General features: G+C 36.9%; 2 protein-coding genes across 3 annotated transcripts; one reads left to right on the top strand and one right to left on the bottom strand.

Moving 5' to 3' along the window:
• Window positions 1–439: 439 nt before the first annotated feature.
• On the top strand, window positions 440–5960 carry LOC130547177 (protein adenylyltransferase SelO-like). Of its 2 annotated transcripts, XM_057322912.1 has the most exons (19): window positions 440–679; window positions 763–881; window positions 1395–1523; window positions 1622–1686; window positions 1800–1856; window positions 1977–2075; window positions 2172–2239; window positions 2317–2404; window positions 2478–2547; window positions 2661–2733; window positions 3437–3520; window positions 4179–4308; window positions 4389–4433; window positions 4527–4608; window positions 4689–4781; window positions 4863–4942; window positions 5023–5066; window positions 5160–5239; window positions 5576–5960. In XM_057322912.1, the coding sequence occupies exons 1-19, from the start codon at window positions 502–504 to the stop codon at window positions 5696–5698; spliced, it is 1707 nt and encodes a 568-aa protein (XP_057178895.1). In that variant the 5' UTR covers window positions 440–501; the 3' UTR covers window positions 5699–5960. The 2 variants fall into 2 exon arrangements, with proteins under 2 accessions (XP_057178895.1, XP_057178896.1); XM_057322913.1 differs by lacking the exon at window positions 3437–3520.
• Window positions 5961–6082: 122 nt separating this feature from the next.
• apbb1ip (amyloid beta (A4) precursor protein-binding, family B, member 1 interacting protein) lies at window positions 6083–24099 on the bottom strand. The gene is made up of 14 exons (XM_057322911.1): window positions 23927–24099; window positions 16900–16959; window positions 16380–16479; window positions 15310–15560; window positions 13995–14072; window positions 13008–13167; window positions 10674–10795; window positions 10158–10232; window positions 9828–9971; window positions 9550–9660; window positions 7626–7724; window positions 7366–7498; window positions 7214–7260; window positions 6083–6950 (listed from the first exon to the last, which is right to left on the bottom strand). Exons 2-14 carry the CDS (start codon window positions 16957–16959, stop codon window positions 6420–6422), a joined length of 1911 nt encoding a protein of 636 aa, XP_057178894.1. The 5' UTR covers window positions 23927–24099; the 3' UTR covers window positions 6083–6419.
• Window positions 24100–25657: the final 1558 nt, after the last annotated feature.

Here is a 25657-nt window from a genome sequence, read left to right as displayed (position 1 = left end):
TAAATCTTATTACGTTTGCGTTTTTAATTCAATGGTTCTTTAAGTTTGTCTGTGTCATTTAAGTTACAGGTGTAAACTATTGTCTAGAGACCAGACTCTGCGGAAGTGGACTGTGTTTTAACTTGCGACTTGTTACTTTTCACATCGGTAGGGAGGCTGAACCAATCACAGTCGTTTAAGTTGACAAGCGTTGATTTTTTAAATTATTTTATAAAACGTGATTTAACCATGTATATATATATGCACTCCGGGTGCTTAAACATTTAAAATGATAGATTTAAACTATTAACTTCTGGTTAAAATAATAAAAAGTAAACAACGCCCTGAAATACTTGGGGAAATTTGAACGCGCCTCGAATCAAGTTTGACTCTCTGGGCCAACGAGCGCCCTCTGAAGGAATAAATGAGCGTTTTATCGCAAATGTTTCTGTACATTTCTTGTGATGTGATATTTTAACTCAGAATACAAACAGTAAATTTGGTGTCTGTGAGACTGATGTAATGATAAAATATTACTTTAGCTTGTTTTCAATTCTCATCGTTAGAGCCGCATTCACAGGTGAGCAGGATTTCTGTGAAAGTAATGAATGTAACGGAGATTTTAAGAGGAAGAATACGTTTTATTCCAATGTGAAACACGAAGGAGAAATCCCACTGGCATTATCGCATACATTATTAGGTAAGTTACGAATATCGTAAGAGTCGATGTGTTACTTTATATTTTAATTTTATTCAATCGCACTTTCTTTGTGTGCGTTACAGATGTTCTTCCGCTGGATGAAGTTGACGGTAACTTTATTCGTGTTGTTAAGAGATGTGTGTTCTCAGAGTGTCAGCCCACCCCTCTGAAAGCCCCCCTGACACTGGCTGCTGTGTCACTGGTAAATATTTACAATATCAAATCATTATGCAATGTAGTTACTTTTCATTAAATTACCAAAAAAGTTCCTTAGTATTTTTAAAGAATGCAATTGTCTACAAAGGCCAAGTTTGGTTACATCTCATATTATTATTTACCACATTTTATTATTAGACGGTTTCAGAGGCAACAACATAAACATTACGTAGCGCAAACTTAACTTCCGGCAGACCTCCGCAAAGAATCAACAACTGCTGCGTATTTTAATTTAATTTAATACTATGAATATACAATAAAATATTAATATGTTTATAACCAAACACAGACCGGAAGTTAATTTCGGGCCAGGCGCATGCGTCCAATGCAACCATCTATTAAATCAATAAAACTATGAAATTGAACAGGAAATGGAATGAATATTACAGACCACTACGTTAAACATTACGAATGTTAACCCTGGTTTAACTATAGTAATCCGATATGGTTATAAATCTGCCCAAAAGAAATAATAATATAATAAATATTTGTATTTCAGGATGTGTTGTGTAATGTTTTGGATGTGAATGAGTCTGTGATACAGAATGAAGAGTTTCTTCAGTGTGTCAGTGGTGGGAAACTGTTCGCTGGCTCTGTTCCACTATCACACAGATACGGAGGACATCAGGTGAAACTCTTCACTAACAGTCAACTCAAAGTTTGGTGTGTATCTGACGGCATAAGTCAAAAGAAACCAGCGCATCAACCGTATTTCCTCTATTATAGTTTGGATATTGGGCAGGACAGCTGGGGGATGGAAGAGCACATTTATTGGGTGAATACACCAACGGGTGAGACATTCAAGAATAGTTTGATATAGTCGTGAAATGCATGACTGAATCGATGCAAATGTGAAAAACGAATAATTAGTTGGTTACATCTCTATACATTCTCTCTTATCCAGAAAAGGTGAAAGATGGGAGCTTCAGTTGAAAGGCTCAGGAAAGACGCCATACTCACGGTAAATAACAACATCTGATGCGCTATACATGTGTTATTTAATGTCTGTCTCAAGCTAAGCTTCTTGCTGTAAACATGACAGTGATCTTCATAGGATATTATTGATGTTTTGTATCTGTAGGTCTGGTGATGGCCGGGCTGTGATCCGCTCCTCGGTGAGGGAGTTTCTGTGCAGTGAAGCCATGCACTTTCTGGGGATTCCCACTAGCAGAGCCTTGAGGTTCATGACACACAGTACACCAAATATAATTTGAACTATAGTATAACTGATCAGAACTGAAGTGTGTCCTCTAATGCTGATGTGTGTTATGTGTAGTCTGGTGGTGAGCGAGGAGCCTGTATGGAGAGATCAGTTTTATGACGGCAATGTTATACAAGAAAGAGGTACAGTTCAACAGTCAGAAACATATGCATGTGATTGTAATTGTGATTGCGGTATCTAATTTTTGTCTCTCCATCAGGAGCAGTTGTTCTGCGGCTTGCAAAGTCTTGGTTTCGTATCGGTTCACTGGAGATCTTGACTAAAGCTGGAGAGTTTGATGTCTTACGGTGAACTAGCTTTAACTCATCACTCATAACTCATAACTGCTGTTGTTTTATTCTAATACTGTGTGTTTTTTAGGACATTACTGGACTTTGTAATTAAAGAGCATTGCAGATCCATCGCAACAAATGACCCTGACAAATATGTGGTAAGCGTTCAGAATTATATTGACTTTGTGTAATAGAATGACAATATTATCATTTTCTTATAAAATGTATTAAAGACTAGATTTATGACTAGTGGCTTACATGTTGTGTGAAGGCTTTTTTCTTCAGAGAGGTTAATGAAACAGCACATTTAATCTCTCAGTGGATGTCGGTTGGATTTGCTCATGGTTAGTTTTCTTATTGTCTTTAAAGGGGTCATATGGCACGAATACGTGTTTTTCTGTGTCTTTGGTGTGTTATAAGTTGCCCATGCATGTTTTAGACACGTAAAATTGCAAAAATGAAAGTGTCGGAACAAAAGATGCATTCTGTCTAAAAGCGAATGCCCCCCCAGACCTGCCTGAAACACCTCGTGTAACCACACCCCCACAAATCTACGTCAGTTCGTGGTATGATTTGACTGAGACCGCCCAAATGTATACGCAAGTGAGGTGGGCGTTCCTGTCAGTACAATTGCTTTGGAACCTGCTGTTCCAAATATGGTAAGAGGCGTTACATTTCCATCACATGCTTGCAGTATTCGACCAATCACTACGCACTGGTTAACTGGCCAATCATAGCACACCTCGCTTTTCAGAGCCATGAGCTTTGTAAAAAATCTACGCGTTTTAGAGAGGCGGGGCAAAGAGGAGATACAAACATGCACGGTATGTGGAAAATACAGCGTTTTTTTAACCTTAAATCATGTATACACATTGCATTACATCTAAAACAAACGATAATATTTGTTTTAGCCGTGTCATATGACCCCTTTAATATTCAGTTTTCCTAGTTATTTACTCTTCTGCACAAATCTAGTTAACACCTTCTATTAAATCACTAAAAATATAATAAATTCACAAATTCTGCAACCTGTGTGTTTGTTCTCAGGAGTCTGCAACACAGATAACTTTAGTCTACTGTCTGTTACAATTGACTATGGCCCATTTGCATTCATGGAATCATATGACCCAAGTAAGTTTCTTTATCATTCACACTTGATTAATTGTTTTTTTTTAAAGGGGTCATATGACAAGGCTAAAACAAATATTATCGTTTGTTTTAAATGTAATGCAATGTGTATACACCATTTAAAGTTTAAAAAACGTTGTATTTTCCACATACCGTGCATGTTTGTATCTCCTCTTTGCCCCGCCTCTCTGAAACGGGCTGATTTTTTACAAAGCTCATCGCTCTGAAAAGCGAGGTGTGCTATGATAGGCCAGTTCACCAGTGCGTAGTGATTGGTCGAATACTGCAAGCGTGTGACGGAAATGTAATGGCTCTTACCATATTCGGAACATCAGGTTCCAAAGCAATTGTACTGACACACATGATACAATGAGATTTACAATTACGCCCACCTTAACTACGTGTAGATTTGGGCGGTCTTAGTCAAATCATGTTACGAAGTTACGTAGATTCGCCGGGGTGTGGTTACACGAGGAGTTTCAGGCAAGTCTGGTTGAGCATTCGCTTTTAGATAGAATGCATCTTTTGTTCTCACACTTTCAATTGTGCAATTTTACGTGTCTAATACATGCATGGGCAACTTATAACACACCAAAAACACAGAAAAACACGTATTCGAGCCATATGACCCATTTAAATTAAAATGTGTTTGTCTCTGTAGATTTTGTTCCCAACACTTCTGACGATGAGGGCAGATACAATATAGGATATCAGGCTAACGTGGGCCTGTTTAACCTCCAGAAACTTCTAGAGGCTCTTCAACCACTGCTGACCCCAGATCAGCTCTCACAGTAGGTGATAATGTCATTTTCTATTTGTATCAATTAGAATTATTGATCATTATTTATTGTTCTATTTCAATTATATTCAGGTCTCAGCAAATACTGAAAGAATATCCACAGATCTATCAACAAAGGTGAATATATTATGTGGGATGCCAGCGCTGTATTAACATTACTCAGTCATTAATATTACACACATAGTCGTATAACAGTGATCAATGTTTTAGATTCCATGAGCTGTTTAAAGCAAAGTTAGGTCTTCTGGGACATGAAGCGGAAGATTCATATCTCATTGCATTTTTCCTAAAGGTACAGTAAATATCAAGTGTGTATGTATTTGTGTTCATTGCTGAAGCTTATGTAATGCTGTACGATGTTGTTGATGTCAGCTGATGGAGGACTCTAGAGCAGATTTCACCATGACTCTCAGACAGCTGAGTGAAGTGTCTCTATCACAGCTTGAGAACGGCTCTGTTCCTCAGGTACATTAACCCACTGCTGCTTCACTACTGCATCTAAACTCATACATTCAGTCCATTAGCTCTGACTTCATCTCTTCACAGTCAATGTGGGCTCTTTCACTCCTCTCATCGCATGAATATTTCGCACACTGGGTTCAGCTGTATTCAGCCCGTCTGTCCAGGTAATGTTTCTGTCACGTACTCTTAAAGTTCAGATCATCGTAATGAATGAGTATGTTATTGTTGTAATTGTGTCCAACAGGCAACACGGCGACTCAGATGAAGCTCGACAGCACAGAATGCAAAGTGAGCCATAAAGTACTCATTGTCTTTATTTATAGCGTCTCACTATGTGTTCTGTACAATATGATTGACTGTTTTTACCGTGATGTAAATCAGGAGTTAATCCAAGATATGTGTTGAGGAACTGGATGGCAGAATCTGCCATTAGAAAAGCAGAGAAGGACGACTTTTCTGAGGTATGAACCATATGTGTACTTATTTATTGTCTTTTAAACCTTTTTGATATTTATTACTTCATAAATATGTGAGTAATATTGTACAGTACAGTATATGTACAGTGGCCCCTTTGGACACATATTGTATGAATGCCATTGAATGCAAAATATCAAAGTAGAATTTATTCAAAACAGACAGCACAAGCACACTTTTTGAAATAAAAACAATACATACATAATATTACACTTTGTGGTTGTTTATGTGATGAGTTACACCTGTGGTTGCGGTTACAGTATTGATAGACAATGTACAACATAAGATAAGCTTTTTAACTTCTTGTCATGTTGTGTGTCTAGGTGGCGCTGTTGCAGCAGATTCTTATGAAGCCCTTCGTGGAGCAGGAAGCGGCTGAGCGAGCCGGATACTCCAGTAAAGCACCTCTGTGGGCTCAGCATCTGAGAGTCAGCTGTTCCTCCTAATCTCAGAGACTGATGAGGAAAAAAACATCCCAACTTCAGCATCACTTTAACATTCCTCTTTTACCAATATCACTCATCTGATTGCAGACATATCCGAATATGCGCTGTGATGTCACTAGACTCTGAAATCTGATTGGATGAGCCATGTTTAAAGGATTCTGTATTCTGCACACCTTATCTGCAAAGAACCGGTAGTACAGTTGTGCTTCTATTACATAGAGGAAGAAAAGTTTGATTAATGATAATAAATATATGAATCGAACATGTTTCTCAAATTGGTGTTTCTTTCATAAAAGTTTAAAAACAATCTGTAAACAAATTGTGATGCGCATATTTTCTGATATACTGTATAAATTATACATTTAATAACGTTTCTAATTAATATTCTTCCAATAGTTAGACGTTAAATCTTCAGACCATTCAATTGTAAAAAGAAATCAACATGTTTAACTTCCAAAACCTTATTTATTGACATTTTAAATGCTTAAAACCATCCGTGGAGAAAATAGCATTACTATTATTTTAACAGTATAGAATCTGACAGTATTAATAGAAAATGCAATATTTACATGTTTATGCGTTATATAACGTAATAACAATATAATGTTATATAACCACAAAAGTAAATGAGCCAATGTTTTAACACAACACCAAAAAATTCTGTTCCTCAGTCCAACAACCAAATACAAATTTGATTAGCTTTGATTTCTCAAGTTCATTGTTAAGGACGTTTTTTCTGCATGGCTGTCATCAGTTCTGACATGAAGTCGCCACCCGAGGGCGCTGCTAGCTGTGGTGTGGTTCTCTTTGGTGGAGGCGGAGCCACTTTCCTGACAGAACCAGTGGGTTTGACAGCAGCTGGTGGAAGAGGTGGAGGGGGAGGTGGTGGAGCTCCTCCTACAGATACAGAGTTTTGAGGAGCAGGGGGAGGTGGTGGAATAAAGGCCACGGGATCTGGGGGAGGAGGCGGAAGAGCTTCTGCCCTGTGAGATGCAAAACTAGGTGGTGGTGGAGGCAGAAAGTCAGGGGGAAGCTCAAGTTCTTCTGGAGGAGGAGGCGGAAGAGGCAAGTCATCCATGGGTGGAGGCGGCAAGAAGGATTGTGGGAACTGAGGGGGGGGAGGAAACTTGTTGCTTTTGGTTGCGATGGGAGCAGGAGAAGGTGGAGCAGGAACCATAGGGGCGGGAGGTGGAGGCGGCAGAAAATCTGTTGAAGGTGGAGGTGGTGGAAATGATGCTTGCTTGTCATGTCCCTTCAAAAACAAACCAAAAGTCTCATTTTGACACTCTCTAGAAATAATAATGTGGAGAGCTTTGAATATATTTTTGAAAAACTGAGGCTTGTTCTTGCTCGTGCAAAGCATACCAGCATGAAGCTAAAGCATTAAGATTCAACATTTTTACTTTGTTGCTAAGCATTTTGCAGGATTTTAGGGAATTATTTTAGGGAATGGAGATTCATTTTCATGCTTAAAAATATTCAAGATTATATAGAAAGTGTGCATTGATGTTATACCTTGTTCTCATCTGAGGGCTGAGAAGCGTGTCCATTTGTGGCTTTCACTGAAAGAAAAACACAAGTTTCTCTTAAGTTCTCTTAACAGGTTAATTAATCAAGACAGGTTGTATTTGCTATGTACACATATTTTTAAGCTCCATTGTGTTTACCTTTAGGTGTAGGTGAGGGTGTGGATGAACTGGATGAGGATGGGCTGGCCTGGATGATGCGGGTAGCCCAGGTTGTGGAAGCCGTGGCTTTCTTTGCAGCGTCTTTGTAGTTGTCGTATAACTGCTTGCCATACTACAATTAAAAAAAAAAAAATCAAGGTTAGTAATGAAACTGAACTTAATATTTCTGTTCAAAGCAGAATGTAACACTAATGTAACTTATAGAATGTATAATAGAAGAATATAAGTTTTTGGCTCACCTTGGCAATCCTTATTCCAGTCACCCACAGGGTCATGATCCAGCCATCATCACAACAAAAGTATTTGATGTATTGTGATTCTTTTTGAATCTGAGGATGCTGAAAACAGACCACAGCAACCATATCAGCATAAAGCAAACTTCATACTCTTCATATTTAAAGTTCCTTCTATCTCTCTATATATACACATTACCATCTAAATTCTTGTTTTCCAAGATGTAACTTAACTGTAATGCACAACAGAGACAGAAGGTGGCATACTAAAATCACAATTTTGACTGGAAAGGCACATCTAATGTCATTTCTGAACTAAATTATTGCCATGTTTTCTGTTGCCATGTTTTTTATGCTTTATGTCTGTGTCATAATTTATTAAATTGTGTATTTATGTCTTAATTTCTAGACATAAACACTTAAACTAAGGCAATTATAACCAAAACAAAATTCTGAAACACTGTTGGAATCAAACCTATGAGGTAGGTTTTCATGCTTTTTAGCAATAGTTTGGCATGCCAATAGACCCAATTATTTCCTTAATCAAACATTAGACTTGACTGTTTGATGGGTTTGATCTGAGTCTGATTTTACCCTAGATTGAACTTTGTCCAATGCAAAAATGCATATATTAAACAGACTGTCCAGCATTTAAATAGATAGGCTGACCTAGAACCACACAGTGGAACAAACAAAAAATGCATTACAGTGTGATAATAAATTATGAACCTTCTTTAGTTAAAAGACTGAGAACATTAAAAAGGAAACTAAAAGTGTTTAGTCTTTAATGAATAAATGAACACTTTCTCTGCATGTAGTAGGCGTTCAACACTAAGGGTTAGAGTAGTTGTGGAAAGATTTAAACAGAATGCTACAATTTTTACACGGGTGCATAACTGGTTCATAGTATGCTTATTAGACTGTGACCACCTTGTATGTAAAAAAGAAACTGTCTGACTTTCATATTTAAAGACGCTGTGGAGTCCCACATGGCTCAGTGTCAGGCTCACTATAGTTCTTCTGTATATCTCCAGACTATTAGTATTATACAGTAAGTAAAAATAACATTAGCTTGAATTGTTATGCTGAAGACAGATCTTCATATAGATATCCATAAGGAATATGACTTAATGGCAAGCAGTTTTTTATTCAATTGAAGTAGATACTATTATAGGTAATTATGATATTGTGGCAGCATGCACACACCTTGAAATAATAATTCCACAATTTGTGTTTAACAGCCATGGGTTTGGTAGTTACACCTGCTTGAGAATTGGCATTTGAGTGGATGCTTATGAAAGGGGACAGAGCAAATTCAGATATCAGATAAATGCCCAACCACCTGGAGTTCCTAGAGATCCCCTGTTATTATGCAAGATTAATGAGACCAGCTTTCCTGTTTTTGCTACAATACTAATTTAATAGGAATTTATTTTGGAGATGTAGTGTTGGGCCAGTGGAGCATTTTGAAAGGTTAAAGTAAGGTCATGTTTAAGCTTCTGACCCATTTACACCATTAAACCACTCCCACTTGCTATCTCAAGGGGAAGTGGACGCTTTAAGAGGATGTAATTTACAGCTTCTGGTGCCCCAACCTTCATGTTGAACCATCTGCTTTCATGTGAACGGCCACTGCTGCAATAGGAAACCTTTCTTTCTAGAGAAATGACCTGGAGAGGTTTCAGGTCCGTAATGTAGAGGGCTGTTTTACAGAGCTTATTTACATTTGAACAGCTACATTTTAAACAGAAATGCAAACATATTCCAGAAAAATGATAATGATTTAATTTAACACCAACAGGTCTCATTTAACCCCACATATAAACCCAAAGGTATAGAAAAGTAAGTGGTGGTCACAGTAATGTTATTCTATGTTTGGTGTGGACAGCATGTGGGTGTGTGAGTTTGGTTTACCATAATGAAATTTTACCTTTAGCATGAAGCAGTGGTCTGTGGGTGCCTTGTATTTATTTTTATATTCCTTGCACAAGTACACGTTCACATTGTCAAACTGCACTAAGCACACAAGGTCCTGTGATGCCTGAGGGAAAGAGGGAAACCTGTTACTCAATGTAATTCACCTTTTCTCCAAACCAGTTTTTATTTATCCAATCGATTTCCAAGGCAGCAATCGATCACACAGCAAACTCATGTTCGGTTTTATAAGTGCCCGAAGCGCTCAAAGTGCAGTAGGTTGCCTGAGCTGACCTTGGTCTTGCCTTTAGGTGAGTAATACAATCCGGAGGCGCGTAGCAGGAAGTATCGCTGTTTCCAAGATTTCTTTCCGTCCTCCTTCAGAAACAGAACCCCCTCCAGGTCAGGCACAATGACCGAGGGTCCACAGAAGTTCTCCTACAGAAACGCAGGAATGGAGGCTAAATGATGTTATGTTTGCATTTACTTGATCAATGGGCTTCAAATGATGACGTTAAATCTGGCTCTATAAAGTTTCCCTTGACAAGTCTTGGAAAATATCTTCATTTGTAATATGAAAAGCACAGCATCTCTTGATTATATCAAAGTCAGAGCCAGACCCACCTCCAGGAGCTGTTCTTTGTCTTTTTCTTTCATGTCCATTATAGATTTTTTGTCCTTTTTCCACAAATAAAAAATCTGGAGGAGAGGAAATTGAAATTGATTTCAACCTGATCCTCATTCAACAGTGTTTCTCGATCAGTCTGTTCATCACAAAACCAATATTCTGGTAACTTGCGCCAACGTTCTTCACATTGATCGTTTTTAACACAGTTATTTTCTATCGGCCATGAGGCCACAGAATAATGTGACTTAATAATAGCTGCAAAAACCAAGAAGTCACACTTCTTCAGCAAACTCCTCTACCGTTATAGGGTAATGTGTTGAGTCTGAGACTTGTTTTGACATTTTTTTTCTATTTCTGTTGAATGAAGGAAGTTCCTAAGTTGGCTTCTCACTATAGACTATTTGTACTGGAAATGACCCGGGGGACGTACATCCCACAATTTAGCACAGTTTACTGTATTGTCATAAGAAACTGTCATAAGCAGGATTTCAGTGATGACTGTAAGGACTTGCCTGAGGGTTTCTGAACACTTCATACTTGTGTTTTCTCTCCTTAAAAAGCACTTTGTTTTCACTGTCTCGTGTCCATGTAGACAGAGGGTCCACCAGGTTCTCGTGATCCTCAAAACCCCGTTCTGTGAAAGATTCAAAACGCTATCTTTACATTATACTATCATTACAATTCATTTCATAATGCCTTTGATAAGACTGATTGCTCGAGAAGACAAACAACAAAAACAGATCAAATTGTATTAAAGGTTTCCAGAGACTTTCATGTCTGGTGGCCACCCAGACATTGTGGGTTTTATATTTTATATGTACTAATGTATGTTGGCTGCTTCATAAAAACTGGAATGAGAAGAGCTTAAGGGTGGTCTGATGTTTTGTGCGGTTTCGTGTGAGTCTACCTCACAGACAGTTAATGGAAGTTATTTTCCCTGAACATATGTGTGATTATTTTACCTTTACAATCTACATTCTTTTTCTCATGTATCTCAGGTATTTTAACCATTGACTCATTTGCTTCTGTTTTAATGCAGCTTTAAAAGAAACATCTAAGTTGATTATTAAACGAAAAACAACTAAACTCTTAAAAATAAAGGTGCTTAAAAAATTCTTCACAGCGATGTCATAGAAGAACCAGTTTTGGTTCCACAAAGAACCATTCAGTCAAAGGTTCTTTAAAGAAGCATCTCTTTCTTACTTTTTTATAATCTGACAAAGAACCCTTTCTGAAACAGAAAGGTTCTTCAGATGTTAAAAGATCTTTATGGAACCAAAAGGTTCTTCTATGGCATCGGAAACCTTTAGAAGCACCTTTTTAAGAGTGTAATAACTTGAGCTATGAAAGAGTCATAACATTTTCCTCCGGACGTCGTATGATCATGCTGTCACCCACTGTAAGATGCATCCTCATGTGAGAATGATATAGAGGAACATCAGCATGCTATTCTAAAATTAACTTGGGTGTGGTACACATTTAGCTTAGTTTACTAAATGATTATGTTAAAGGGATAGTTCATCCTAAATGAAAATTCTTTCATCATTTACTCATCAATTACATGTCATTCATGAATGACTTTCTGTCTTCTGCAGAACAAAAAAGAAGATATTATGAAGAACGTTGGTAATCAAACAACATTGAACCCCACTGACTTCCATTTCCTTCCAAAAGATAGTTCACCCAAAATTAAAAATTCTGTCTTCATTTACTCACCCTCAGATTGTTCCAAACCTGTATACATTTCTTTGTTCTGCTAAACACAAAGGAAGCGATTTGGAAGAATATCAGTAACCAAACAGATCTCGCCCCCCATTTACTGCCATAGTAGGGAAATAAATACTATGGGAGTCAATAGCGGGTGAGATCTGCTCGGTTACCGACATCCTTCCAAATATCTTCTATTGTGTTCAGCAGAACAAAGACATTCATAAAGGTTTGGAACAATCTGAGGGTGAGTAAATGAAGACAGAATTTTCATTTTTGGGTGAACTATCCCTTCAAGTTGTATATGAGCTAATAGACCACTTCGGATGAAGTAAGCAATGCTGGTTCAACGTTGGTCCAGAAGAAACTCCTGTTTCAGTTTATAACACTGCACAACTGTTTGAATAAAATACAACCACAACGTTGTTGTAGAAATGTATAACAATGTATAACCCAATCAAAATGTTCAACAAATCTTTAACGTTATATCTTTAAGGTTAAATTATATGCAAGATTTAAAACAATAATCTAATGAAACCAGAAGGGCTGCTGAACCAGTGTTTACATCTTGAAAATAGTCTATATGAGCTTTGACGGAAAGTCCACGTCTATATACTTGGCCTTTACAGCATATTTGTATCAGCCCTTTGGTTGTTTGGCTCGGTGTCTGTTTTTCAAAAATGTTTTTTTTTTGCTTTATCATTAAACCTGGCCAGAGTTGAGTAGTTTCATGATGTGTTGACCTGATGTGTCGTTTTTTAGGTTATAGTCTTTGTGGTTGCAACTGCAAAAGAAGAAATGAAATAACACATCATAAAATCAGCTTCTTTAAGCCTACTCTTAAATTTGGCAGTCATAAAGCAAACACATGGATCTCATAGCGCATGGAGAAAGTGAAATGGGGGGTTTTGGTCATAAGGACTGTATTTCCTCACAAAAGGAAGGTTGACTGACAGTCTCTAGAGCAGTAAATTAAATCCACCTGTCGTATGGTGTGTGAGTGAGCGTGTGGTGTGTTTCAAAGGTACTACGTCAGTTCTGTACTGTCATCACGCCAATAAAAATACACTTCATCATCATCCGGTGCTTTAAACCTGATGAAGACTGGATGGATGTGGGTGCGTGCGTGTTAAACTCACCGGTCTGTAAGTCGGGGTTGGTCTCACACACACACCAGTCTATGTTGCAGTCACAGTGTGTTTTCTCAAACAGGTTGTCCATCACATCTCGGACCGTTTGTCTTTCATCAACCATAAGAGTTTTTGAGCTGCCGTCTATAAGCTCCACCTTCACAACCAACTAAACAATCATAAACAACAAGCAGTTATCTTGAGCACAACTACTATAACAACTTCACGTATGGTATTTAGTGTTGCATGTATAGATATTTCATAGTTCGTGGACAATGGTATGCACTCTTAAATAAAAGGTGCTTCCAAAGGTTCTTCGATGCCGTAGAAGAACATTTTGGTTCCATAAAGAACCTTTAACATCTGAAGAACCTTTCTGTTTCACAAAAGGTTTTTGTGGTGAAAAAAGGTTCTTCAGATTATAAAAAAGTAAGAAAGAGATGGTTCTTCAAAGAACCTTTGACTGAATGGTTCACCAAAAATGGTTCTTCTATGGCATCGCTGTGAAGAACCTTTTAAGCATCTTTATTTTTAAGAGTGTATACAGACTATATCCACTATGTGAGACTATGTGACTTTTCTTGCTGCTGAAGCTATTAAAGAAGCCTAGTGGAGACACCAAAACACCAGCATCCAAAACACAACATACTGTATGTTGGTGAATAGAAATGCTTTTCATTTCAGCGGCATCTGTGCATGGATGCTGAGATTAAAATGAGATGGTAATGGTCTTTAAAACGACACAATTTCAATGAAACAGATGGGATAGGCTAAGGCTGTCTAAACTAATCAGGATGCTTCATCATTTGAAAACTGTTTTCCTTCATGTCCACTAAGTGTTTTCCAAAAGTTGAGACCAAAAGTCAGAGACTTGTGTCCGACTTCCGATATCCTATCTTGACTTTAAACTCACCCCGATCTTTCCACAGCATTGCATGATGAATAATGATGCTATGACCCCATACAATAACAATTTTGAAATCATTCAAATCTCACCTTTTTCACTTTGGCCTCTTTTAGCTTCTCCAAGGCAAGTTTGATCTTATCTGCTTTCATCTGTTCTTCTAGATCCTCCTGAGGGGATACAAAATGATTTTTACAGACATAACTGTATATCTTAGTCATGGATTAGATCTGTAGAGGTTTAATAAGGTCTTCATTGAGTCAGTGTGAAGCCAGAGGGCTGGATATACTGTATGAGAAATGTAATACTCTGATTCTCTGTGGATTACATGTAAAAAAAGATGTTGTTCTGCTCTCTTAGTGAAGAAGGATGAATGTAATAGACAGCTTAAGACTATATAGGTACAGATAGTCAAGCTCTGTTTCAAAAGCCTTGATGAAAATTGACCATGGCTTAATATAGCAAAAGTGTGGTAACCGTGTTTTGTTTGACAGAATATTATTTGTAAAAGTACAGTTTTACTACAAATAAAACAAAAGAACCACAGTTACTTTCGACGGTAAAAAAAAAAGGTACTTTAAATTTTTATACGGTTTTGTTTTACAGAATTTTCACATATTTTTGAAATGCATTAAAAAATGTCAAATTCCAGAAATGTACTGCAAATTTAACGTATTCCTGAAAAAACTTAGTTTTGGGTGTAGAATAACATGAAAACATATACATTTTTACGATTTTATTATGTAGCTGTTTTTTTGTACAGGTAGTGCAAGACTGCAACTTACAGTCCACGTACATTAATGTAACGAGCATAAACATCATTCAAGTACACAAAAATGATTAAATGACTGTTAAAGTAAGTTTAACTATTTGCGTTTAATGTTTTAATGTTCACCTAATTGTTTACTGATCATGTTGCTGTGCATTATAGGATTGTCTTTTCTGTGAAAAACATTATTAAAATTACTTTAGAATTTGGTCATTTGCCAGCATCCCTTGGTGGAAAGCATACATTTAACTTTTTTTAATCAGCTTTGCATTGTAAGTGCATTTAAAAAGTGCTGTTTAGGTAGCTCATTACGTTTTGGAACAAAGCTTATATACACCAGACAGAACTCTGGATATCTCCTGTTCTATGGTACATTATACAAAGTACTCATCAAGACATGAAACGCCATTTACTGAATATATCTGGCTGAACTAACACTGCATTCACAAGAACATGTGTTATGTTTACGGCTGGGAGAAATGTAGAAATGCATAATTGTCATTTTAAAGTGTTGGCTACACTAAAGATTGCACTATACCTGCATCTGTAGTTTGTAATAAAGTCTTGAACCTTCAGCTGAAATGGGCTAACCACTAGAGGCCCATACGGGTGTTGGGAGCACTAAAAATAGCACTTACTTTTGATGGTTTGAAGGAGGGAGGAGGGGGCGGAGCTGTGATGGAGGTGGAGGAAGTTGTAGGTTTCGGAGTGTCAGTGAATGTGAGGAGGCTGTAGTTACTCAGAGGTTGTACAGGCGGAGGGGGAACCGGTGCTGTGCCCTTTGGGACCTCTCTCTCTGTGGCAAACTTCTCTTCTGTGGCACTAATATCTGCCACCAGATCAGCCATCAAAGCATCCAGATCATTGTCCTCCAGATCATGCAGGGACGCTTTAGAGTCAGGAAAACCAACATGACATGTAAAATGTGGCATTTATGCTATGCTGTTTTATAATTTCATTTCGAAAGGGTACCACTTTAATTTCACACTTCATATTTTTTTCTTACAAAGTACCAGGTTATGCAAAAAATGGTCAATTCTGAAGCTATTAACCCAAAATCCCAAATATGTAACCTTTCAAAAACACATTAGGTTAAGGCTAATCCTAATGTGTTAATAGGCTAGTTCAACCCTGTTACAGTAAGTTTGGAGTGCACATTCAAATTTATTTCTGCATATACAAATAGATTTTTGTTTTTACCAAAACATCACACATCATTACAAATAAAAACAAACAAATCTTCAACGTATGATATTTTGGGGTTGAATATTTTGAGGATCTTTGAAGAATATTCTGAAGATCAGCCCAAAACGTCTAATAACGGGTTTAACTAGCAAATCTGTGTACCACATGACTTTGTTTAGAGTCAACATTATTTTCCTTAGGCCTACGTAGTGCCAAGGAAAATATTTTGATCACTTTGTTTTTCCAATAACAGAGTTGAATTATTGAGCTCAATGAGGCCAATATAAGTGTGTTATTCAAGCTTTAATTGCAGTCTGAACAGTAGCCAGACATTCTCCATTTCAAACAGCTCTGTCTGTGCATCATTTGGGCTGCCCTGAGTCTTAATTTCATGCAATTTTATGGCTCATTTATCACAATTTGTTTTTTTTCAACAAAGCAAAGCGATTGATGAATAGAGCCTCTCAACAGAGATGAAATAACAGACACTGGTAAAAGAATATTAGGTTGAAATAATGTTTACCATTGAAATCTGCGAAACCAATGGAAAAGTTCATTTCCTGAGGGGCAGGAATGCTGGGAGGATTATGCTGAGGTAAAGACTCTGCTTCTGTCCCCAGACTCTGTAAAAACACAAATGAGGAACGAGGCAATTGAAAGATAACATAACTGAAGGCTACGTTTGAAACTTCAGCAATATCATTAGCACTAAAAGGAACTATCAGTATCTGTTTAATATGCAGATTTTGCAAGCATCACATAGCTTGATTCCTGTTTTCCTTTCACATTATAAGCTGTTGTTTGCAGCTACTCATCTTACAAACGACTTCTTGACTCATTACTAACTCGAGCGCACAAAGAAAAATCCATAAATGAAAACCATCGTATTACTTTTTGAACTGAAAAAAATATTAAGAAAAACAAATGTGTAGTACAATGCAATGCAAGTCGCTTTGGATAAAAGTATCTGCCAAAAGCATGAATATGAAAATATGAAATATGACCTAATGAAAATGTAGGCCTGTATTTGAGGTTTTTTATACCTGTGTTAGGAGATCCATCTCCTGCAGCATATCACTGAACATAGCGTCTATGTCATCCATCTACAACAGGAAAAGAAGATACATTTTTGTCTTTAAAACAGGTTTTACAGAGAAATACCTATACAGAACTGCACAGAACTTAAAAACAGAAGAATATTTAAGTTGGTATTCACTTGTATTTTTTCTCAGCTTCAGCTGAATTTGCAAGTACTCAAAATGCATGAACGGGACTTGAGGTACAGTGGAAAGGAAGATGAATATTCAAAATTTTAAGCAAATAGTGACCTCACTTTCAGTCTGTTCCTCACACAAAGTTACCACATGACCTCAGATGATTTGGAGTATAGTATAACATCAATGTCTGTCAGGGTCCTGTCCTTCCTATTCGGAGTTTTCATGTCTTGTGGACAGGGTCGTGACAGTACCATGTCTTGTGTGTGTGTTTCGTCTTGTGTGGAGACACGTGGCGGTTTGTTTTGACATTTCGCCGCGTGTCCTCCTGTCTTTCGTTTAGCTCCGCCCCCTTATTTCTCCGTTAGTGTGTCATCTCCCTCACCTGTCCTTCACCGTCCCTGTGTAATTACCCCTCGTTAATGTTTCCTTATTTAATGTCTCAGTTCCCTTTGTCCCTCGTCTTTGCATTGTTCCTTGTTTTCCAGTATTTGTTTGCCTCACCTTGCCTTACCCTCGTGTTCCGGATCCCTCATTCCTGTTTGCTGTGGACTTTCCTTTTTTCGTGTTGGACTTATTATTTTGGATTTATTCATCATGTTTGTTTTATTCCCCTTGCGGGAAGTATTTTAGTTTATTTACTTGTTTTGTTTGTGACCGTTTTCCCCATCGTGGGTTTTTTGTTACTGTTTGTTATTAAAAGTTTATTATTTAACCCTTCACCTGCCTGCGCTTGGGTTCTGTCTCCCGTTGAACGTGACAATGTCATGTCATTCAAATCCCCTATGCTTTACTTTGTACTTTGGAAGAAAAACATAATTTTAAGAAAATGTTTTCTTTGTCCGAAAAAAGCCCCTCTCTTCTCAAGCTTCGTAATGTGTTGTTTTAAAATGGTCCAGTTTGCTTCAAACAAGGCCATTGTACAACATATTACAACATGAGGATGAGTAAATCATGACAAAAGTTTCATCTTTTTTTGTACGAACTAACCCTTTTTTCATTTTTAGAGCTGTTTCTGGTCACCATAGATCATTTTCATTTGGGGGAAATAACAGTGTGAATATTCTGTTTACCATCTCCTTTATGAAGAGAATAAATACAGGTTATAAGAATACATGTTCAAGGATTACTTTTTCTTTTTTTGGCGGCTGGGGCGGCAGTTTAAAATATAATATAAAATTACATGTTTTTCATGAATTTTTTTGTAAATTATTTTTCTGTAATTCAATGTTTTTTTAACCGTAAAAAATCTGTAAAGAAAATCTTGTAAACATGTCACTTCCAGCAGTAAAATAACATGTTTTTCTTAAAAATGGCACGTCTTTTTCTTTATTTAAACAGTCTTTACCATGTCTGAAAAATACATGAAAAATCAGTAAAAATCTGTATAATTCCTTTAAAAACAGTAAATTTCTGAATTTTTTTTTAATTTTACAATGTACTGCTGATCATCATTTATACATGTTTTTTTGGAGGGGGGGAGCTATTTTTGGGTGAACAGTTTGTTAATCATTATTTATATATATTAATATACTATATATAATAAAATAAAACACTTGTGTTTATTTTCCAGTTTATTCCACTGAAATCTGTCATAATAAACTGGGTAATGTCATTGGTAAGAGCAATACAATGATTGGTAATACAAACTAGAAACACAGCAGAGTATGCAATATGTGTGTGAATATGTAAAAGAAAAATTCATAACCCAAGGCTACAGTTTGCACAATATCCATTCAGAGTCTAGAGCTAAAGACATGACTTGCATAACTCTTTCACACATTTGCTCTTTGCCAAGACTTGCAGAATCCTGCCCAGGAGCGCAGAAAACATGAGGTAAATACACCATAACATGCAGAACAATGTTTTGAACATATTATTAAAGTATTTTGAAAGTATGAAAGACATAACAGATAAATCATTGATTGTTTAGTCTAACCTATTCTTTAATATTAAAGTCAGTACCTTAAAATCCATTAGAGATCTGTTCACTTTATCACTGCAGGGATTTCCAAATGTCTTTGCCATAGTCAGACACACAACATCTCTAAATCTGCTCCAAAAAAATGTAACTCTCACCCACTTCCTTCTTATTCCCTCATATTCAGCATTTTTTTGTAACCGCTAAATGTAACAACTTGAGTTAATGCACATATTTTACCTGCATTTATTAGTTTATATGTTTACTTCATAGTATATGTTTTATTGTAAAAATGTATATTTTGAATAAATCTTTAAGCAAATTAAGCAAATTAACTGGACATAGGACACTACTTATACTATTCATTAACATCAGACAAGGGTCCCAAGACACCATAATAAACGTATCACATCATAGATGCAAGAAGGCAGATGCCTCGTAAACCTCTTAGCAATGCCCTACAGCAGCAACCATAGCATCCTGAGAAAAATAGTTGCTGTGCACCTTAGCAACGGCATAACAATGCACTAACACCACCTGTAATATGCTGTTATTTTAAACAAGTCACATTTTACTCAGAATTAAAAAAATCTAGTTTTGGTTTCTGTTCCACAACTTCAATCTCCATACATTTAGGTCATATAATGTCAAACCAAACCGTCTGGCTCTGTACCAGAAGCACCTGTGAGCAAAAACAATGCTGCAGTCTTTAAATGAAGCACAGAAACACAACCATAGAGCCAATCAGAGAAGAGTTTGTGTAGCTCTTAACATGGGGAAGTGGTTACAGCAACTTCCCTTGACTCAATGTTGAAAGCATCAAAGTTTCCAACAGGAAACAGATGACACGTATACTATCTCTCTGCAACCATCTCAACACATCTCAATCTTACACACTTTTTCAAGAACAACTGACAATGAGTCAGTGTATCAATAATGCATTCACATCACTAGACAACACAATGCATTATGCTGCATATCCCAAGAGAAATGAAATCATGCACTTGCCAAATATCAGTTATGTGTCACAGCAAATTGGCCAGATACTGCATGACATCCAAATCTCACCTACTTGAGAAATGTGTATATGTAGGTGTTACTGCAACAACAATCTTTCTATGTTTAGGGCGTGTTGAAATGGAGAAGATGTTAGCTCAGTGAGAAAGCAAACTAGTCAGATTGTAATCAAGTGTGTTCTCAAACTTTTAGAATTTGTTAATAAAAGTCTTTGTTTTCGTCTACAAAAGACAAAATTGCAAGAATAAAGCAAAAGCATTTCGCAAGCTGAAAACAACTACATATTGATCATTGCAAAAGATGGTGCGTACAGAAGACAGTAGACATCCTTTGTAGTTCAACCATTTTTACGAGATTTGTATTATATGTCCTTCAAACCACTTAGCTAACAGTGCAGAAAATCATTTTTGCATTTGATATTGGCAAGGCATAGTTCCAGTGTACAGCTTCTACGGCAGAGACCAAGTTTCCAAGTATTTTGTACTCATTTTTTGTTTTGGTGATTTGTGAAGTAGCAATCTAGATGCTACCACAGTATTGAAAAAATGGTATTTCGACCTTCATTTAAAACAAAATGTCCTGCAAGATGTCCAATCCGCGGGTCTACTGTAAGACAAAACCCAAACTGTATTTTTGTGTATTTCATGGTTCGTAAATGCTGAGATCACATAGATCTTTGAAAGTTGATTTTTACAATTGTTCAAAATAGCCTAGCAGCTAACGTTACAGTAATGTTTTGAAGTCTTTGATATACGGTCATTGCTTTGGTAGTTATTTTAGTCTGTAGAAAACAGTCATTAGAGATCCCAACAGACTGTTGACTTTGGGGTGATAGAAAAACAGTCCTCTGTTTGTTTCTTTATGAAACACTCAAGCCGTGTGTTTTTACTTCAGCTGCTGGTGTGTCTTTCCATGATTTCTGTCACAGTTCTGGTATACTTCAACCTGTGAGATGTTATGCTTGAAATGCTAAACCTTACTATCATAAGCGAGACAAAAATGCCTCCTGCTTGGATTTATTCAGGCTGAAACTTTGGATATGTATGTGGATGTGGGGTTTCTTTCTGTAGAAGAGATTGCTGGTCAAACTCCTGGGGAATCTTCACTGAAACTGAGCATTAAGTCTTATCAAGACACATAACTACCTAGAAACCATTTACTTAAGAACAAATGACTGTTTTGTTATGAGCACACGTGTCATTTACAAATGAGCAGTTACTGGCAGGGGCGGACTGAGACTAAAAAGTGGCCCTGGACTTCTTCAACAGGAGCAGCCCACAACACCAGGCTGTCAACATAATACAACAGCTTATTGATGCACAAATCATTCTATAACACCACAATTTAGAAACAAATGCTTCTAGGGACCTTTTAAAGACGCATTGCAAAGCCATTAAAACAACAAACATTAAACAGTAAAGGCCAGTGCAGTCTAAGCAACAAACAGACATCAGACATCATGTGTGACTAGACTTTGCTAAGAACTCTTGTTTTATTACTATAAAGTCCAAAATCAACATATAAGTCTAAACAAAAGTGAGCATTTAGAATTATAAACCAAGACGAGAGGAGAGAAACATTTACGCTTTGGAGTTAATAACTTAGTAGCTTCAATAAGCATTACAGAACTGTACATTAAATAGAAATTTGACCAAAAGTAGTAATTTCATTACCTGTGATAAAAGTTCTGCAATCTATTGAATTCTTCCAAGTTAAGTAATTCCACCATATAACTTACACGGTCTTATCTTATGGCTTGAATGGTATAAACCAGCAGTTCTTAATCCTGGTCCTCGTGACCAACGGCTCTGCATATTTTGCGTCTCTCTCTGTTTAACACACCTGATTTAAAATATGAAATATTACAAAATATGCAGAGTGGGGGGGTCGCGAAGACCAGGATTAAGAACCGCTGCGATAAACGGTATGCTGTCGGTTATGTTTTTAGGCATGTTAAGTTGAATGCACGCTAAACATCTTACATTATTTGACAAACCACCTAAGTTTTCATTTAAAACAGCAGAATTCACAAAAGTTAAGTAGTTTGCATCTCTAAAATCTTACCGTTTATCATTTTTATTGTTAAACAGTTGGCTTTGTTAAGTTTGACTTCACATATCTCACTACTTCACAGTCATCAAACTGAATTCGCATTGGTTTCTGTTAGTGCACGCCTACCAAACGTCTGTCTTCTAGTCTTCTTCAATTTAATTGGCAGAAAAGTCTGTCTTCTTCAGTTTGATTGGTTAGAATTCTCGAAACCCTATTTGATTGGCCAACCTTTTGACAATGACGAGCGCTGTGGCTATGGCGCAGAAATCACAACTACAACAAGTGAGCAAAAGAAAATATTATTATTATTTCTTTATATCCCTACAATGGGCCGGCCCACATTGAGCAGCGGCCCACCGGGAAAACTCCCGGTGCTCCCGACGGCCAGTCCGCCACTGGTTACTGGTAGAGTAACTTGGACAGTTGATGTTTTAGTTTTGGGCCTGTTACAACAAGAACAATAACTATAAAGATAAATAAATATAGAGTCTACACCAATGGATGATGATTTTCAGTTTATTCTGAGCGCACACCTGCAGCTTCACATTTTAAATGTGTGGGCCCTTTAAATTGGAATAGATTTTGATTGGCTGTCAACGTTTTCTTGTTAATCAGCTGGAAATACTCTCAGAGATACTCTTATTATAGGGAGATGGGAGATGTAATACTTCCAATTGGAGAACCCGTTATGGCTAACAAAACCCATTGACATCCATTCAAAAAACTAGCATCTGGTCTTCTTTCCTGCGTTCAGATGAAGCCAGGGCGTTAGCATTAGCAGTTATGTTTTTTTGGCTAAAGGTTGCCTTCTAGTAGCTTAGATATCATTCATCTGTTTAGTTTTAGTTGTGAATACTCTTATATTCTCTTAAATGTAGAAGCATTTTTATAGTTTAAACTTGACAGTTAACATTATAGTCATCGCTCTTGGTGTTAACGTCAAAACACGGTTTTAATGGATTTATTAAATAAGAAGTTAACAATTCTTAAAGTTAACGTGAAATCAATCACAACCCATTGTATATCTGTAATGTGATGCATTTCTGAATAAAGCTGGATATCCAATCATAAAAAATTATCCACCAGGAGTTGATTGGATTGTGAAAAGTAGTTGATCTAAATGGAGCCATACATGAAGGCAAGGTTGCAGTGGGTTGTGGTAGACGATTGGCTTCACATTATCCAATAAGAGGACTTGTTGACATCAGCCAAAACAAAAAAGCAAAACAGTTTGATAAAACATGCACCAGTGCACCAGTGAATCGTTCACAATATGATCTGAAATGTTCAATCTAATACTTTCACCTTGAATAAATGAAACTTAAACTATAGTGAACATAATATCAGTCTGATATGAGCTGGGTGTGGTGTTAGTATTTGTTGTGTTTGCTGTGCTCGTTTAATGATACATCATATGAAACACGATTACATCCGGCCAGACACATGCAATCATTTCAACATTTAGGAAGAAATGATCGTCAGAAATGATTCATGTGCCATTCACGTACAAATGATTTAAATGATTCATCACAACCAAATCTTTTGATCTCATCTTCATATTTCTTAATCTTAACTAATAAAAAACATATAAACAACTACCGGACTGAAATAACACTGGTACGGATGAATACAACATCCTGGCATATTTGTGATAGCATATAATAATGAATAAAATAATTCAAGAAGTGGACAATACAAAACACTACAAGAGTTCTGTTACTTGTACAGTTTAATGTCAAATAGTACATAGTTTTTGGTATATTTAAACAATATCAAATATACCTAAATCTATTTAAACGACACGTTGAACCTCGTCCTAACAAACATCTCAAGCAAACTGTTCATCTGAGTAAAAACATCACTTACCTTGATCTATCTGGCAGGTTTAATTACAAGGTGATAGGGTCATAAATAGGTTTTTTGTAAAAAGCGTCTCTTTCCTGTTAAACGGTGGACACTACCCAACCCACATGCAGCAGTGTGCCGAGCGGGAGAGCTGAATAATGTTCATCTCTGACACTTCTCTTACTTCCTGCCTGACGCGGAAGTTCAGGTCTCAACCTGTTCTCTACATTCCAGCAGATACTGAAAACAAGTGCCGCTCAAGTGCACAGCTGAGATTGTACGTTTGTGACACGTCGAGCAGGGCTTGTCTACGGTTTCCCTTTGATTATATATTGGTCAATGATTAATCAACATTTGTCCCTGTTAATGAATAATCTCATTCTTCTGCATGTCTGCTTGTGAGTAGTAATGTATCATTTCAACCTAAAACAAAACAATTGGTCTTTCACGTCAATGTCAAGTGTTACGTGATTTATTTTATTTTAGTAAGTGAGCAAACAGGCACGCATTAAAAAAGAAAAATGCAGCTGGGGTGCAGGAAAAGAATGTAAAGTAACATTTTTTTTGTAAAGTAAAATGACATGTTTTTCATGTTATTTTACATCTTGTTAACTTGTAAATTTGCTGTTTATTTCTATAATGCAATGTTTTAACCTATAAAACTATGTGAAAATAGATAAAAACAAAACATAAAATGGATAAAAGAAACAGTAAAATTCAATAAATGTACAGTTTTTCAGTGTATGGCGAGCGAAGAGGTGGCAGATGGGTCTCTCTCTCTCTCTCTCTCTCTCTCTCTCTCTCTCTCTCTCTCTCTCTCTCTCTCTCTCTCTCTCTCTCTCTCTCTCTCACTCACTCACTCGGTGGTATGGTGGTACTATGGTTTTGTTTTATTTTGGTTCTTTTTCTTCACTGACTAAACAAACAAATAAGCAATGATCAGAAAAAGCCAAAACAAACATCAAAAAGTCTACAAGTCAACAAAGGCCCCCCCCCAAAAAAACAACTACAAAGAAAGATCAAAATCTCTTAAGATCATTTAAAGCACTTAAAGGCGCAGTTCTTGAAAATCAGCGGCCACTAGCGTTGTATTATAGTTTTGCAACGAATCTCTGAGTCATTTGCTCACCCCTCCCTTTCGAATTACGACGATGGCCGCAACAGTAAAAAAAGATGTCGTCTACTGAGACAGCGGATAGCAGTGATACAAGCAACGATGTTTCTTTGCAAAGGTAAGGCAATATATTAACGTCATTTAACATGTATTCTATTGCGAAAGTTACTGTTACAATTCTATAATTAGATATATTTCTTGCGTGATATCTAGTACACGCTGAGAGTAGTGAAGTAACTAAAGTTAGCTAATCATAAATAGCAACGCTGTTCAAAGCGTTTGATCTGACAGCGACATAGGCAGTTAGGTGTAAGTTAGTAGACGTTTGTCTCCCCCTTTGTAAAGTCAGGAACAACCGGAGTACGTACCGCAGGGACGGAAAAACATTATTATTCGGAGGTTATATGGCCATTTGTATAAAATGCTAACGTTACCGTATCAACAAAACAGTTGTTTGGTAAACATTGAAAAGGTGGAAACATTGAAAATGTTGAATTATCTTACCAGTCTAGCAGAAAACAGGCAACTTCGGCGTCGCCTTGAAAACATTTGTCTTTCAACAGTGCCTTCCATCTGGTAATAGATACACCGATGTTTATCCTGGATTTCTGCCGCCAATTGTCTCTAATTCGTCTGGC

Source organism: Triplophysa rosa, linkage group LG23 (genome assembly GCF_024868665.1).
Source record: "Triplophysa rosa linkage group LG23, Trosa_1v2, whole genome shotgun sequence".
Lineage (NCBI taxonomy): Eukaryota > Metazoa > Chordata > Actinopteri > Cypriniformes > Nemacheilidae > Triplophysa > Triplophysa rosa.
This window is presented reverse-complemented; position numbering and strand designations above follow the sequence as displayed.